The following is a 15,952-nucleotide window of genomic DNA, read 5'->3' as shown; positions in this document are numbered from 1 at the left end:
GATTAGGTGTTCCAGCCTCTTTGTCTTTGTCTCTCCCTTGCAGTCTGGTGCAGGTCTAGTTCACCTATCCTCTTGTGGTTGTCCACTCGCGGCAGATGTTGACGCTTGCTGGTATTGCTTGTGAGTGATGTGCCACAGGCCAGCGCAGGCCCTTTCATAGTCTAGGCCATGGGACTAGGGATGAGGTATCAGCTGAACACGTAGGATCAGCTCCGTTGTAATTGACGAGCCCAGGCATGTCCGTTTGGTTTCAGCAGCAGCATGTCCGGGCTGGTGCAGGAGGTAGGTTGGACGAGGTCGATTCAAGTCCTGCGCAAATGATTCGCCTGCGCAAGTGTTGACGCGTGATCTCATGATATGGTGGCAATTGAACGCAAGGCTGAAGGTCAGCCTCACACGTGATCTCGGAGCTCCGGGAGGATGTGGTTGCCGTGAAGGTGACGTAAAAGTTGGGGAAGATTGCAGCAGGGTGCGGTGGGAGCTCGCAAGAATCCTGGAACACAGCACCGCATGTAAATATCTATCTATCTGCTCGTCTGTTTCTCCTTGCTAACCCCACCTCCGGACCATTTGTCCTCCCTTCCTGTCACTCTTCTGTAACTATGGCGTCTATTATCAAGTCTGCCGCTCGCCCTTCCGGTCTCAGACTCGCTGCCGCCTCTCATCCGCTCAGATGCATTACTACCGCCGACCGAACTTTTATCAGACGAAAGGCTACTCTCCCCGACTTGTCCTGTATGTTCCTGTGGATATGCCCATACCGGGGCGCTCACTAACATACTGTGTAGATGACTATGGCGCGCTCGAACCAGCCATCTCTGGCAAGATCATGGAGCTCCACCACAGCAAGCACCACCAGACCTATGTCAACTCTTACAACGATGCAGCGGACAAGTTCGCCGCAGCCGAGGCAAGCGATGATGTCAAGGCCAAGATTGCCCTGCTTCCACTCGTCAACTTTCATGGCGGTGGTCACATCAATCACAGTTTATTTTGGGAGAATCTAGCACCCAAGAACAGTGGTGGCGGCGAGCCTCCCACTGGCGATCTGGCAAAGGCCATTGACGCCTCCTTTGGAGGCTTGGAAGAGCTCAAGAAGAAATTCAATGCTGCTCTGGCTGGTGTTCAAGGCAGTGGCTGGGCATGGTTGGTCAAAGATACTCAGACCGGTAACATTTCCATCAAGGCATACGCCAATCAAGATCCCGTCATTGGGCAGTTCAAACCGTTGCTAGGTATTGATGCCTGGGAACATGCTGTACCTGTATCTGAACCTCCTCCGATGAGACCCGCTAACCCCTGGACTTAGTACTACTTACAATACCAGAATCGCAAGGCCGAATATTTCAGCGCGGTTTGGGATGTCGTTAATTGGAAGGCTGCCGAGAAGAGGTTCTCTAGCTAAATGCTCGAGTCTGGAGACTTTATCTCACCAAGATGTATCAAAAAGCTTAGTACACGCGCACATGTGTCCTTCAGTCCTTACGCTACACATCTCCTGCGCCTTTGTGAGATCTCAGTCCATCTGCGAGATCCTTGACAAACTTTTGGTCGATGGCATTTTCAGGATAGCTCATGCCCGTAGGATACTTCTGCCAAACGAGCCAGTCCTCGGCCCTAGCATCTTCGGGATTTGGTGGGTCGAGTAGCCCAATGCCAATGTCAATCGTGTCTAGTCCGTGCTTTTGATAGAAGACCGTTGCGCCGCAAGTCCCACAAAAATACCGACTCACGTCTGCAGACGTCTTATAGTGTTTCAGCCTCGACCTGTCCGCGAGGTAGGCATTGAAACTTGGTGCTGGAGTATTGATCAACTCCTGGGGAACCCTGGCCCAGCCTGTGATCTCAAAGCCAGTCACCAACCGGCAGGATGTGCACGCGTCAAGGCCACTCTCAAACTTCCCCGTGGCTTGGTTGTACTGCTCATCAGGTCTGCTTATGTTTAAGGAGACGATATCACAGTGACAACGGAAATTCAGCTCATCGTCTCGCCCACGGTGTTCAGACTCACCTGACGATCTAATTGGCTGCTCTCCGTGTTCACCTGCAAGGATACCCTCAATATTGGCATCACTGACCATCGGAGAATCTCTCCCTCTCCAGTGTCGATCCATACCAGCCAATTTTCCTGCATTGATCCATCCGGCCGCACCCCCATCACCTTTAACATCCTCGACCCAGAGTTGGACCCTGTTGAGCTTGTATTCATGACCAGATATCTCACCTGGGAAGTCGAGACATCCGGTCGCAAGCTCGCATTCCCCGTCACCGGCAGAGTCAAAGTTGGCAATACTTGCTCCGCAGTTCTTGCAAAAGAATCTCAATATCGTGGAAGAAGATCGATACACTGCTAGACTATCAGAATTGTCTTGGTGGATCTCGCTCGGTATGGCGGTGGGTATGACTGCGAATGTTGCGAATAGTTGTCCCGTAGCATGACGGCAGGATCTGCAATGGCAGAGGCTTGATTTGAGCGGAAACATCTCCTTCGGGACTTTGAGATTGAAGGCAACATGCCCACAATGACAACGCACGTTCACTGGAATCTCGTGTGCCAGCGTGGAAGACATTCTCGCGCGTCCGTCTTTGGCCAGGAGGCTCCAGGAGCCCAGGTCGAAAGTCCCTCGTACACTTGGACAGATATAGCAATCACAAGCCGCGGCCCAGGCGAAATCCGATTCGAAGGCAAGACGGGGAAGTGCAGCGCATGTCTGAAGCAACGTGTTTCGTGGGCGCTGATCTTACGAGGTTGGCTACAATCTTACGAGGTGTCTCCCATGGATTCCACCCGTTTCATCACTGCGCCTCGCTAGTGCGTCACTGTTGAAGGCGGAAGGGCGTACAGAAGCGGGGCACGAGGCTGAAGCACAAAACATCGATTCTATGCGTGCGCTAGTCCCGGCAGCGGTATTGACCAAGGGGACCTCTGGGCGGCATGCATCCGGGCTGCTGCACGGGCATATGTATAATCGGCAATTCCCCCCTTTATCGGCCTTTGATGTCACATACCCTTGACTGGTCCACCTAGGCCGTGGTGTTCATGGACTGTGATCTCTAAAAACCTATCCTGGGCACCGTCGATAATTGATATCACTTGTTGGGCTCAGGTGGATATAGCATGGGACATTCTGGAATACTCTGCATTGCAGCGGGGTGTCTTATAGCTCCAGGTACTGTAATCTGTGCCTCGTGCCTTTGGGTGCGTTTTCAGCCACCGGGCACCCCTGGTCGTTCATCTCCTGCAATGACTAATCTCGCCTGTCCGTAGTGACGACTAGGAGTGACTGGGACCGACTGTGTACTGTACCGACGCCGTGTCCGGAATGTGGCCTGGTAAGCGCTAGACCATCAGGCGCCCCAGCCCTATGTGCTGTCTGTATACAAAAGGCCTCTACGCGGATTACTCGGTTCAGGCCTCGGGAAGACTAAATGCCACGTTCCATGCCACATTCCGGACAGGCCTGCTTCTCCCGACACCTTGGCTTGATACCGCTTCTCCTGGTGCACCCAACATAAACTGAGCGAGCTGCTGCGCCCACTCTCCTGTGAACATGACGAAAAAGAGTTTCAGCTCAATGCTTGACCATGACTGAAATGTTACCTCGATTCCAAATGTTTTCATGAACCGTCAATGACTCGAGACTGCTGGGGTTGCCTGCTTCCATCCAGGACCTTGTATTCCGTGCATGCACTGCCATGCTTTGCCGAATACCCGACAACCAGAATTCCTTTGAGCTCGGTCTCGTGTTCTTTGGCAGTACTGTGACTGACATGCTTCAAACTACTGGTTCTCTCGCGTCGTTGGCTTTTTCGCGTGTATCCACATGGCGAGCCCTACAAGGCATCGGTTTTGGCAATTGGTCAAAACAGCCAATGGACTACCAGTATACACCATGCAAGCTCATGACTGATCCCGCGAGCCCAGGTGAGTATATCTTCTTCGAAGTTCATTTCATTGTCTGCTGGTGTTCAATCTCGTCGCGCACATCTTCTCTCAAGCAGCCACTCGACAACTCTTTTCGTTCAATGGCTCTCTTACAACCTATGGACTTTTCGCAGGCCTCCCGCCCCTTCAAACCTCGCAAACCGCACACGAAGTCAAGAAATGGGTGCCAATACTGTAGACGCCGGAGAATCAAGGCAAGATAGCGCAAGCAGAAGGTCCGAGAAGAATCACTGTCCGCTAATTGCTCGTTACTTCTAGTGTGACGAAACTCAACCAGCATGCAATCGCTGCGTCAGCCGCAACCAACCATGTGAATATACGAAGCCAGAAAGCGACACGAGCAGGAGCAGAAGAGAGTCGAGGGGTTCCTCTCCGTCGCATCTTTCACACGCTACCACTGCCAGGAGCGCCAGGTCGACAAGTGATCCGATCGATAAATTATGCGAATCCCTGTCACCGTTCCAAGTCGACTCTGAATACAGCCCTCATAAAAGTAGTTCCGGCACACCGACGTCCCCGTCTTTGTCCCTGGATTGTGGAGTAGATCTTAACCTGGACCCAGAAGGCGTACAGAACCCTTTGATGACTTTGGATCAACCCAAATCGGCTGAAATCCCTGAAGTAGCCATCGTCAACGACCTCTATCTGCTCGACCACTATCTGCTGTACGGGGGCCAAGATTCCGCATTGATTCCACATCTCGCTTATGCCATGACTTCCGGGATCCCCAACTTGGCAGCCTATCACAGAGGCCTACTCTCGTCGTTACTCGCACTGGGAGCAGCATGCCACTGTGTCAATCTATTGACGGATTCTACTCCCACTTCCGAAGTCGACATCGTCCAGGCTGTTATCGACCTGATGCACACCGCCGACCGCTACCATCAGGAAGGCCTCGAAGCGCTTCGTCACGACATAATGGACCTCAACCACAAAAATCCTCACATCGCCCACCTCGAAGCGATCATGCTCTTTCCATACCCTCTAGCTAAACGCAGGATCGTCCGCCTATTGGATAGACTAAGCCGGCGTTCTTGCACCCTAACCGCTCCAATGATCCCCGCCGAATTCTCAGAAGACTCTCCCACGAATCTAGAATGGATGGTTTTCCTGCGTGGCATCACCACCCTCGGCCAGGTGTCCACCCGCCAAAGACAAGGCCTTGCAGACGATACAATGAATGAACTGTATCTAATTCAAAACAGCACGTTGGACAGAGCACTCTCCGCCGAGGTCCTTCGAATGGTCTCGCTCCACACCCAGCGCAACGTATCTGCTCCACCAGAATTTCGACCTCTCATAGGCACCAAACACCCACTGTACCCGGTCGTTTCCGCCACACGAGTCACAGCGATGCAAAAGCTCCAGACACGGATCGTCGTCCTGCAGCAACATACCCGCAGGCTGCAGCAAGACCTGTTTCCGTCGTTTGAAGCGACAAGTCGAATCTTCGACTATTCCGCCAGCTTGATAGCCTGCACACTAGCAAGTGACATGTTGCGAGGGATCACCGACACCGTCTTCGACGAGAACGCCGCTCAGTATCGCTCTGTCGAGCTAGACGAGCAAGAACTAAACACCTCCTGGCTGAAACTTTTCTCTGACCCCCCAGACTTCCACCCGGACTGGCCAATGCGCCGCGTCATCATCTTCTGGGCCAACTGTGTTCCTAAGCAGTACTTCGATCTTCTCATGAGCCCTATCCCGCGTGTTGACCAGGTCCACACGGAGCCGTCACAAGAGAAAGAACTCATCCTCGCCATCCACCTCCTGGCATGGGACATCTACGTCCATTGGCTTGCCTTTGCCATCCTGATTGAGGGTGAATGCTGGTACATCGGCGACCTGGGCACCTCTGACATCCGCAAGACCAGAGAAATGCTCAACCGGTACTCCTACAGCTGGGGCAGTGACGTTGTCGGCTTCTGCGAAACCGAGCAGGATTATTGGCCCACCGCAATGTGCTCGATAGCACAGCAGCTGCAACGGTACAGCTCCCCATCGCCCAAATCCCAAGTGTAAGATTTCTGCGTCTTTGTCAGCGAAACTGATTGGATCCATACGTGTCCATGTCATAGTAGAATTAGATACCGTATTAGCCTGACTTATACCCTGTCGCTTTTGAGCAGATGAAATAATATGTGGTTTTTCCTTTCCATGGCGCGTCCCTCCCTTCGCCTAATGCAACTAATGCACCTGATGCACGTTAGTCTAACAAAGCCAGGAGACCTTTACTCATGCATCCATGACTAGGGAATCGCAAAAGGACGTCCTATTGCATCACATCGATGGCCGAGGCCTACGTTAGTGTCACCTAAGGGGGGAGATTGGCGAAGATTCTGGAAGCAGTCGTGGCACCGAGGACAGGATGGATAGGATGGAAAGCAAGGCTGAAGTGGCTGAGGCTATTAAAGGCTAGGATCGCTGGTGTGGTGATTGGGAAGTCTCATTAGCCTGTCAATAGCAAGGAACCCTGCCGGGCGATTCTTTTGGAAGCAGGTCTCCACTCGCCTGAAACACCTGCCTCAATGTGGTCGACTGACTGTCTTAGAGGCGAATCACCCATTGCTCAATGACCAGTTAAGGTTGATTGGAATCAAAAACATGCTCGTAACGATGGAGCCAAGATGCAAAGATACGAAACAGAATGGAATAGCTCATGCAACAGAATGTGTTAACAGCTACGTTGATGTTTTAATGCCGATGATGCCGATCATCTTCTGCTTGCAACACGCTGAAAGATAATAATGTTGGTTTCTCTCTCGGAAGGGCATCGTTGATTTTGATATAGCAACGGGCAATTCTGTATTCGCAGGATTCGGGACATACCACGTCCCGTCAGGGTGTGCTGCTTGAATTCCTCGTAGGTTTTCGTGGGCAGCTCGGCCGCTCGCGTTCTTCTACCCAGGCCGCCACATCGACCTTCCCGTAAGGCACAATTCGGGGGGATTCCTGTGTGACCATTGTTTATATGGAAAATTAGCCAATTGCAAATGCTCATCAGTCCCGAGGTCAACCATTTCGTGGAAGAATAGACCTCAAGCGAGTACGTAGGTATGCCGAGGGGCAAGTAGTGGCAGGACTACGCCTCGGATTGAGGTTGCCAGTGTCGGCATAATGTTGATCAGGCTATGCCATCAGGGTGAAATTCGAAAACGCATACGCCTAGTAGACAACGTGGTGCACTCCATTGTCGGCTGCCTCCTGTCGAAAGTCCATGTGCCGCTGGAGTCGGAAGTTTATTGAGAGCGGTACGATTACCGAGACCGGGTCGTACTCGCGTAACGAGGCGCAAGGCCCGCAAGGATCCCATCTGACAAAAAAACGCTAAAGCTACGTTAGCAGGCAGGGGCCGTCGGTCTAGACAAGGCTCGCAATATTTTGACTTCTTGCAATGAGACCGTTGGCGAATGAGGGGAAACGTAGCTGTGAGACATTGATTCGATCGGAGCTGCTTGTGATACAAAGTTCGATCGCATGATCTAGGAGGAGTGTGGCCTTCAAGCAAGCATGTCGATGGTTCCGCACGTGGAGAAGATCAAGATCGGGAAGGCTCTTTGCAGTATTGACGGTGAAAGTCGGTTCCGCCAACAGAGGTTCCGAAGCCTCGTCGATTGATGCAGACTTGCTTCAGCTCGAACTCATACACGTGGAGAGAGAATCCTTTTGCGAAATGGCTTTCCCCTAGTCAGTTCGAATCTGTCACTTTGAGCCATGGATGATGGATGGCTTCGGTGGCCGATGGACGATCACGAGGGTCAGGCTTTAGAAGAAGCCGTACAAATTCCTCTTCTTCTGGGCTCAGAAAACTCGCAAGCGGGCCCGGCCAACGGTTAGGATAAAATCCTATAGATTGTTCGAGATCAATGTAATACTCCCTGTAAATGTGCGGTACGACATCGATGAACTGTTCTGGAAAGGGTCCAAAGCATTTCATTTGCCTCCTCAGGATATGGTCGTGAACGAGGTCGTCTTCTGGGCCCTTGGATTTGGGTGCGAAAAAATGATCGCCCGCCATGAAAAACAGCGTCTGTGAGTTTGGTTAGGTAAACTTGGACATAGTGAACTGCCAGCTCGGCCTTACTGTCGCGCCTAAAGCCCAGATGTCCACAGCCGTGGTCGATGGCACTCGCAGGATCATCTCAGGGGCCCTGTACACGGCAGTGCCACTGATAGGCTCTGTATTCCGCTTTGCAGAGTTATGCAGACTCGAGTCTCCAAGATCCGACAATTTGATCTCTGCGAAACGTTGACTTCCCTGCCCGCGATTGGCTAAGATATTGTCGGGTTTGACGTCTGTGAGAGAGATCAGCCTTTCGAAATCCGGTTGCGAGTCTTGACTAAATCACCATTGTGTATAAGTCCATGACTATGGAGTAGAGCCAGCCCCTTGAGGGTAGACCTTACGGCTTGCTTGATATCCCGCCTCTCGAGCTTCTGTTGGCAAGAGGCAGCATAAAGGCTAGTATCTAATCGTTCCAAGATCATTGAGGGCGGATCATCGCTTGTATCGACCAGTTGCCGGATGTAGGGGCTTCCACGGCAGAGGTAGAGGGCATGGATTTCATTCTTGAACTGGCTTAGGGGAGCCCGCTTGATCACGACGGGCTTTCGGTCCAGATCGCTGAGATCCATCAATAAGACTTTCAACGGAGCAGCCGTTGGATGCAGTCGCCAACACTTACAAGGCAGGCCACACGTCGTGGTTATTGGCTCGGAACTGGCCACAGATGGAGTAGATGGACTTTTGGCCTCTCAATCGAAAGCCGCAGCCTAACTGGGGAAGTGTACTTTTCCGAAGGTGCTGCATGTCATTGGATGTGCCATCGAACAAGCTTCAGAGAGGGAGAATGGCAGATTTCTCAAGTTGGGGCGTGTTTTGGTCAGTTGCGCTGCGCTGCACAGGTTATGCCCGTGATATCCATCTGAGGTGAGCAATCAACCTGGGGTGGGAGCCCAGACGAAATGCCAAAGTTGAGACGATGCGTCCCAAACGACAGCAGCAAGGACCCAGAAGGGCGGCGCTGGATAGGCGGTGATGAAGACAAGACCACTCCGTATGGTGCTTGTGCGTTGCCTAACGCGTCGCGTCGGAGCCACGTTCTTACTTATGTACTTGTCTGAGTTGCGTGGAAGAGTCACGCGTCCCGGGCGGGGTCTGAGCGTTAATAACAGCAAGAGCGACACTGCATCCTGCAGCAAGCGCGACTGACTGACTGACCGACCGACTGGCTGCAAGGCTCTGCACTCCTGCAGCTGCAAATGACTGAGTCCTTTCAGCTGCCATCAAAAGTTCGTAAGCTGTAGGGTACGTTGATTCACAGTCATGGTCACACCGCCTTGGATGCCTGTTCAAGTGCGCTTGGTCTGCTGACAACAATGCCAACTCATCAGGCGTCATAGGGCAGCTAAACTAACTACAAAAAATCCCCGCCCTCATGCCCGTAGCCACCTGAGTTATTTCTCCGTCCGCAGCATTACTTGGTCCCGAGTCATCACCTGGGCTGTAGTTGGGTGGTTGGTACCGAGCATTCAGGCAACGCCCAAATAATGTTTCTGATCAGGGGCTGATGTCGTGTGGTGGCTTTGGGCACCTGCTCGAACTGGCTCCGCTACCCAAATTGACTGACCTGTCGAGTCAGGTACGCAGTTCGGAGTACCAATAGAGGCGTGTAAGGAGGGTGGCGCCTAAGTTAGGTAAAGGCCGTTGGGGGGGCTCGGGTGCCTCGGTGCCTAGAGTACTGCCCTATTAGTAAGGGACCAGAAGGCAGCCTTGGCTTGGTCACTACCCCAGTCTCCCTCCACCTGGCACCAACTCAATTGTCGAGGGGTCTGCCTTTGGCAGGGCTTCGCTTCACTTCAGACTTCCAGCACAAACAAGACGCCATCTCGATCGATTGGCGAGAGCAGGTTCAACTCATGATCCCCTTGAAACTTTCGAAGCGAGCGCGCTGTCGGTGACGAGGTCTCTTCTCATGGCAAGCGACAGTGTTTGACCACCAACAGGTGACAGGGAAAAGCCCGAGAAGACGCAACTTGATCACATCACGACCCACTGGCTTGTGGCCTACGAGTCAGGCTTCTCGCGGTGATCCCTAATCAATGGCATTTCGGCACCAGTGCATCGATTAAGGCGCCGTATCCGCCAGCCAAGCGAGAGGAGGTTCTTTCATCCTCATGATGAACCATACTCGTGGGCATAGGATCGCGAGGTGTTCGACGCACCCCATCGAGAGTGAGTGTGCCAGGAGCCTAGCGGATCGAATCTGGACGACGTGAAACCCAACCTCAAACTCGCTTCAACTTGTTACGATTGGTGATTCAGAAACCAGGGTTGGTCGGCCAATCACTCGGTTGAACCCCACTACGCCCCTGGCCTCATGGAACATGCTGCAACACTTTGGCGAGGCTGTCCCCCACCCTTCGTCTCAGCCTTGCCACGCCTTGTCTGAGAGCACATCTGTTCTTGCTCCCTTGACCTGGCCATTGGGCCGTGGTTGCATCGCGCATTCAACATCTCAAAATTGTCTGTCGAATCCAGCCACAATGCTGCTTTGTTCCTGCTCACCCTTCATTTGGGGGCTTCATGGGTGCCCATCTTGACAAGGGAACAGGGGGATTCTCAACATGGTAAGCCATCAACATCTGTCCGGTTCGTCGCCATACAAAATGAAGCCTGTTTCTGTCAATTCCAAGCTGGTCTTCCTCCATTCTGTACCGTCTTCATCTTGCCGTCTTCTTTTTTCAATCACTTTAGCTTTTGTTCAATTCGTCTACTGCTGGTCAGTCATTCACAACATCAAAATGGTTGGCAACATGACACCCAAATCGCTTCTTTTCTTTCTCGTACTAAACTGTGAGTATTTCCACCAACTCATGGGTATTTGAGCCAATTTCTGACTCACATGCTTCCTAGTGGCCCTTCTCGTCTTCGGCCAAGGCACTCAATTCATCACCGGAGCATGCACGAGTGACGCTGATTGTGCTTCTGGCTGCTGTGGCTTCAATTCAGGCAAATGCGCCGGCCCTGTTGTCGCTCAGGAGCGGGACGGAGGCTGTGGCTTTGGCGACGGGACCCCCAATGATCGAGCTGCTCAAGCTTTCCGTAACGGCCAGGCCACCACTCCCGCAACCACTGCTCCACCCGCCAACGGGAATACCAACACCGGAAACACAGGCAATACGGGGAACACTGGAAGTACTGGCACAGGCACTCAATTCATCACCGGAGCTTGCACCAGTGATGCGGACTGTGCATCGGGCTGCTGTGGTTTCAATAGTGGCAAGTGTGCTGGTCCTGTTGTTGCCCAAGAACGTGATGGAGGTTGCGGATTTGGTGATGGAACACCCAATGATAGAGCTGCCCAAGCCTTCCGTAACGGCCAAGCAACTACACCTGCTACAGCTGCTCCACCGGCGAGCAATGGAGGGAATACCGGCAACACCGGTAGCACTGGCAGCACTGGCAACACCAGTGGATCAAACAATATCGATCAGAGTGCCCCGGGCGCTCAGAACGTTGGCCTAGGCAATGCATCACAGTTCATTACAGGCCAGTGTCTCAGCGACGCTGACTGCGCCTCGGGCTGTTGTGGGTTTAACAGCGGAAAGTGCGCCGGTGCAGTTATTGCGCAAACTCGTGATGGTGGTTGCGGATTTGGTAACTCAACACCTAATGACAACGCCGCCCAAGCTCTTAGAGGAGCAAAGAAGCGAGACGTCGAGTTCACAGCATAAACTCGTCTCACAGCCTGGGCGGTGAGTGAGTGGCATTTTGTATTGCACAAAGGTGTAAATAACGATATTCGGCATGACAGGTTGCATTTGCGGGACTTTGATACCTGCTCACTATTTGAGTATTGCATTCTCGGGGATTGGAAAACCAGGAGACTTTTCTGAAGTGAGATTTATAGCAAGTGATCATCAAAGATCACAAATTTAAGACCTCATTTCCTGATCGCATAGACGCATGTATTACCAAAAGAACTTCCCAAGATCGCTGCGGATAATGGCTCAGAGGGGCATGAGAAGTTTGAGGGTTGAAACCCTGGTCAAACAAAAACGAGCAAAGCCATCATGGGACGCAGGTCACCGTGTATGGGCCGGCCCGACTCAATCGTGCAAATGGCTCGCTTGAATACCACGGACGACGATACACCGTCAGGTCCACAGGGATTTGGCGCAAGGACATGGCTAAAGGTGAGAGATTTCAAGCTTTCCAATTGTGAGCTGCCCAGAAAATATTCTTTTGGAGAGGGGGGAGGGTATGCCTTTTTGAAGGGGTATAGATCCAGCTCGACCGGACATTGAAGATTTCCATTTTTGAGGGGATCAATGCAGCCTTGAACTCTTCGCTTTAATGTGAAGGAGTCCCAAGTTAAGTGCGCTACGAGTCGACCTGCTCCGGAGAGCTAGCGCGAAGATTTCTTTGTGCCCAAAATATTATACTGTTGATCTCCTTGTCGTCTTCATGGACCAGTATTCGACTCGCTATTTCGCTTACCAACAAACTGCCGAATTGATCAGCCCACCAGACCTTATGCCCAAGTTTATCCATCAGGACCCCCCAGAACATCAGGATAAGGAGTGAGGCATTGTCTTCGTCCTTCAGAGCCTTGATATACTCCTCTCCAGCTATGTTGAGGAAGCCTAGAACGTACCCCAGCGAGAAGTCATCGACGCATTTCTCAAACAACTCCCCGAGCACTGCGAGAGCCTTTTTGCATGCTCCCCAATGCGCAATTTGCCTCATCCTTCGCTCATCTGACTCGTGGACGGTCGAGACTATCTTTCTATCGTTGAAGTCGCTTAATTGGGTCAGTGCTTCTCTCACTCGCTCGTCAATCGTGGTTCGCGGGAGGTCCTCGAAGAGTTTCAAGTTTCGAATGTAGGGGTTTGATAGTAGATAGTCTTCGTTGATATCCGCGATCGGAACACACCCGCGCAGCAATTCGAAATGAACAATCGCATTCTGCACCATGTCCGGAGTCTTGCTAGTGGCCGACTTGGGGGTAAACTGTGCTGACGCCAGGGCGAGTATCATCAGCATCAGCGACAAGCAAAGAGCTGCTTCATAGCTTTCCGGATTGATGAGTGGGAGGTGTGATCGGAAAGTTCCAAGTGCTAGTGCATGGTATTCAACAGCCGAGTTCACGTATTGCTCGTAGGTAGACTGTGGCGCTGATCTTGCACAGTCGAATGCTGCAAGAGCCAATAGCCCATTCAACAAGAAGTCGTATCGAACGGATAATGTTGGCACCAATTGCTCCCATACCTCTTCATCACCAGCACCAGGCGTACTGCAGCTTTTGTGCGTCAAAGTTGACCACCGGTGCATTAGTTGAAGTTCTAGTAAGCGACGGTCCGCCGGAAACTGAAGTTCATTGATTTTTGCCGCAGTGTGCGAGATCTCTTCTCGAACTTCGGCTATCGCTGAGGTCTTTGCACCGGATCCCGGGGTTGCATATTCACAGGCGGTCCCACGAAGCTTGCACCGGTCACAAGGCGGACCGCCTTCGTCGCATTTGATATGTCGACTTTTGCAGTTTAGGCAACCTCGGCGCGATTTCGCATGAGAACGGCGTGGTGGCATATTAGACTTCCAAGATATCCGAGTCCTACTACAATGATAGACGAATCGTAGAAGCGCGAAAAGCTGGTCCACTATGTGCACTCTGTGAAAGACTGAAGATCGAGCATGGGGAAGCTCGAGAAGCGTACTGAGTGCTCGTAAGCAACTTGGAACCAGACCATCTCCGGCCGATACGAACACGAGTACGGAGTACGGTTACGAGACCGCTGCCGGGTTGGATTAATTGGGGCTTTTCTAAGCGATAACTATTAGTCAACAGGCAGCTTGGCCTCTCCGCAGAATGGAAATTGAGGACGACGACGGTTCCTTGAGATCCTATCTTCATACTCGGCGTACAAAGTCTCAACTCCTACTCTGGGTGAGTGATACTCGTTTATGTGCATGTGGGTCTTTGCTCGCTGCTAGAATGGCACGCTCGATGTCCTCCGTATGTATACATGACATAACCGACTCCACGCCCGGCCCCAGTTCAAGGGGCATGTCCGTGAATCAGTGGAGGCCTCGATGGTATCATAATCACACAGAGAGGGGCTTTCCCTCTTCGCATTTAAAGACGGCCAAGATCCTAACCTTTTGCAGAATTGAGAAACTGGTATCTTCCATCGAAAGTCGAGTGCAAGATGTCCTCTAAAGCATCATTCAGGCACATCACCAGGATCAATTGCTGCGCCATCTCCACCTCGACGCGCCAGAACCAAACATTGAAACTTGCTGACGGCAGGATCCTAGGATTTGCGGAGTATGGCGACCCAGAAGGCACGCCTCTGCTTTTCTTCCATGGCTATCCATCGTCCCGCCTCGAATGCGGCCCAGCAGATGAGCTTCTCCGACGCCTAGGTATACGCGGATTAGCGCTTGATCGACCAGGATTTGGCCTGTCCAGCCCACAACCTGGCTGCCGTATCATAGACTGGCCTGCAGATGTACGGGAGTTCGCAAAGGCTAAACAGCTAATTCGATTCTCAGTATTGGGTGGCTCCGGAGGTGGACCTTTCGCCCTAGCTTGCGCACATATGCTACCACATAGCATGCTCACTGGAGTTGGTCTTTTCGCCTCAGCCCCGCCTTGGGTAGCAGGGCCACACTACATGTCTCTAGGTCGGCGGATGACAAGGTTAGCTGCTGTGCATTGGCCAACTGGACTGCGAGCACTTTTGAATGCAACTGTTGGCGGCTTACAATGGCTGGTAAACACTGAACCAGTGGCGAAGTGGATTGATGGCTGGTTAGAGGCCCAGGACCAGAAAAAGGAGAGGCGTGACGCTCAGAATAGCGAAAAAGCCGTGGAGGAGATGGTCCTAAAGAGAAGTACGGCGGAACGAAGGGAAGCGCTGGTGCACCTGCTGATCGGAGAGCCGTTCGCCCAGGGTGCCGAAGCCGCCGTCCACGAGGCTGAGCTCTTATCATCAGATTGGGGATTCCGTTTCGAAGACGTTCAATATGATCCGATTCGAATCTGGCATGGGAGAGAGGATAAGAACGCACCTATTGTGATGATACGTTACATGGCAGACCGATTGCCGCATTCTAAACTCCAGCAGTTCCATGGGGACACCCACTATACCATGTTCAAGCATCTGGAAGAAGCGTTATCAGACCTTGTACCACCTTCCGAGCAGCGGTCTGAGATTAGCGAAGGAAGTGGAGAGATTGTCTGAGGTTCATTCGGACGAGTAAGCGACATCCGAATTCTGTGTTTATGAGGGGACGATCAAGCTCGGGGCCTGAATTTGTGATGGAAATTGCTTAACGAACTTTGCCAGTGATATTGTTTGCGGACATCTGAGTGCGTGTTGGTTGACACGAAGCTTGCAGCTGCTGCCGCGTCCCAATGAACACTCCACGTGTCATCGTCGTCGTTATCACATATTGATGGGTTTGTGGCTAGCTAGCATGACACAAAGGCCACGCACGGCAGAGGCTGAGCGTAAAGGGCAAGCTTGGACAGTCGATCGAGGTCTGGATTTGTCTGTAATGCCCTGCATGAACAGGCGAAAGCATTCCAGCTCCGTGCCGATTCGTGAGCCAAGCCTCAAGTTGTCAGCATCTGTCAGCTGTCAAAACACGATGCTAAAGCATTCACGCCTGTAATCTTACGAAACTCTCAGAGCCCCTGGGCAGATCAATACTCTCTCCACGAGGAACGCAACCAGTAATGAATGCAACTTTCCAGCTTTGCATTTGGTGTTGAGGAAAGTAGAAGTCTGGCAGACGATTTCTCAATCTATGCCTCGTTGAGCGCTGAGTGGCTATTCGACCTCTGGGGACGAGCCAGGGGCCTCAAAACATCCCACTTGTCGGCTAAAGCCTTAACGAGCACAATTGTCATTCAGACTTGGTTGAGCACCAAAAAAAATTCCGAGCTGCTCCCAGATTTGCAGTTCTAAACTAGTGACAATACTACAGCAGCAAAT

At 52.1% G+C, this 15,952-nt stretch overlaps 7 protein-coding genes across 7 annotated transcripts; 4 read left to right on the top strand and 3 right to left on the bottom strand.

Moving 5' to 3' along the window:
• Nucleotides 1-602: 602 nt before the first annotated feature.
• On the top strand, nt 603-1,405 carry A1O9_09415 (Fe-Mn family superoxide dismutase; the record flags this gene model as incomplete). Its single annotated transcript, XM_013401385.1, has 3 exons — nt 603-735; nt 789-1,258; nt 1,310-1,405. 3 exons carry the CDS (start codon nt 603-605, stop codon nt 1,403-1,405), a joined length of 699 nt encoding a protein of 232 aa, XP_013256839.1.
• Nucleotides 1,406-1,487: 82 nt separating this feature from the next.
• On the bottom strand, nt 1,488-2,570 carry A1O9_09414 (uncharacterized protein; the record flags this gene model as incomplete). The annotated part of the gene is made up of 1 exon (XM_013401384.1): nt 1,488-2,570. The coding sequence occupies one exon, from the start codon at nt 2,568-2,570 to the stop codon at nt 1,488-1,490; it is 1,083 nt and encodes a 360-aa protein (XP_013256838.1).
• A 1,126-nt stretch (nt 2,571-3,696) lies between these two features.
• A1O9_09413 (uncharacterized protein) lies at nt 3,697-5,968 on the top strand (the record flags this gene model as incomplete). The annotated part of the gene is made up of 2 exons (XM_013401383.1): nt 3,697-3,925; nt 4,509-5,968. 2 exons carry the CDS (start codon nt 3,697-3,699, stop codon nt 5,966-5,968), a joined length of 1,689 nt encoding a protein of 562 aa, XP_013256837.1.
• Nucleotides 5,969-7,634: 1,666 nt separating this feature from the next.
• A1O9_09412 (serine/threonine protein kinase) lies at nt 7,635-8,434 on the bottom strand (the record flags this gene model as incomplete). Its single annotated transcript, XM_013401382.1, has 3 exons — nt 7,635-7,976; nt 8,031-8,242; nt 8,296-8,434. 3 exons carry the CDS (start codon nt 8,432-8,434, stop codon nt 7,635-7,637), a joined length of 693 nt encoding a protein of 230 aa, XP_013256836.1.
• A 2,316-nt stretch (nt 8,435-10,750) lies between these two features.
• On the top strand, nt 10,751-11,683 carry A1O9_09411 (uncharacterized protein; the record flags this gene model as incomplete). Its single annotated transcript, XM_013401381.1, has 2 exons — nt 10,751-10,802; nt 10,863-11,683. 2 exons carry the CDS (start codon nt 10,751-10,753, stop codon nt 11,681-11,683), a joined length of 873 nt encoding a protein of 290 aa, XP_013256835.1.
• A 649-nt stretch (nt 11,684-12,332) lies between these two features.
• On the bottom strand, nt 12,333-13,538 carry A1O9_09410 (uncharacterized protein; the record flags this gene model as incomplete). Its single annotated transcript, XM_013401380.1, has 1 exon — nt 12,333-13,538. One exon carries the CDS (start codon nt 13,536-13,538, stop codon nt 12,333-12,335), a length of 1,206 nt encoding a protein of 401 aa, XP_013256834.1.
• A 620-nt stretch (nt 13,539-14,158) lies between these two features.
• A1O9_09409 (uncharacterized protein) lies at nt 14,159-15,196 on the top strand (the record flags this gene model as incomplete). Its single annotated transcript, XM_013401379.1, has 1 exon — nt 14,159-15,196. One exon carries the CDS (start codon nt 14,159-14,161, stop codon nt 15,194-15,196), a length of 1,038 nt encoding a protein of 345 aa, XP_013256833.1.
• Between the last annotated feature and the right edge of the window lie 756 nt (nt 15,197-15,952).

This window comes from Exophiala aquamarina (genome assembly GCF_000709125.1).
Source record: "Exophiala aquamarina CBS 119918 chromosome Unknown aczIA-supercont1.10, whole genome shotgun sequence".
Classification (NCBI taxonomy): Eukaryota; Fungi; Ascomycota; class Eurotiomycetes; order Chaetothyriales; family Herpotrichiellaceae; genus Exophiala; species Exophiala aquamarina.
The sequence above is the reverse complement of the archived record's forward strand: the minus strand, read 5'-3'. Positions and strand labels throughout refer to the sequence as shown.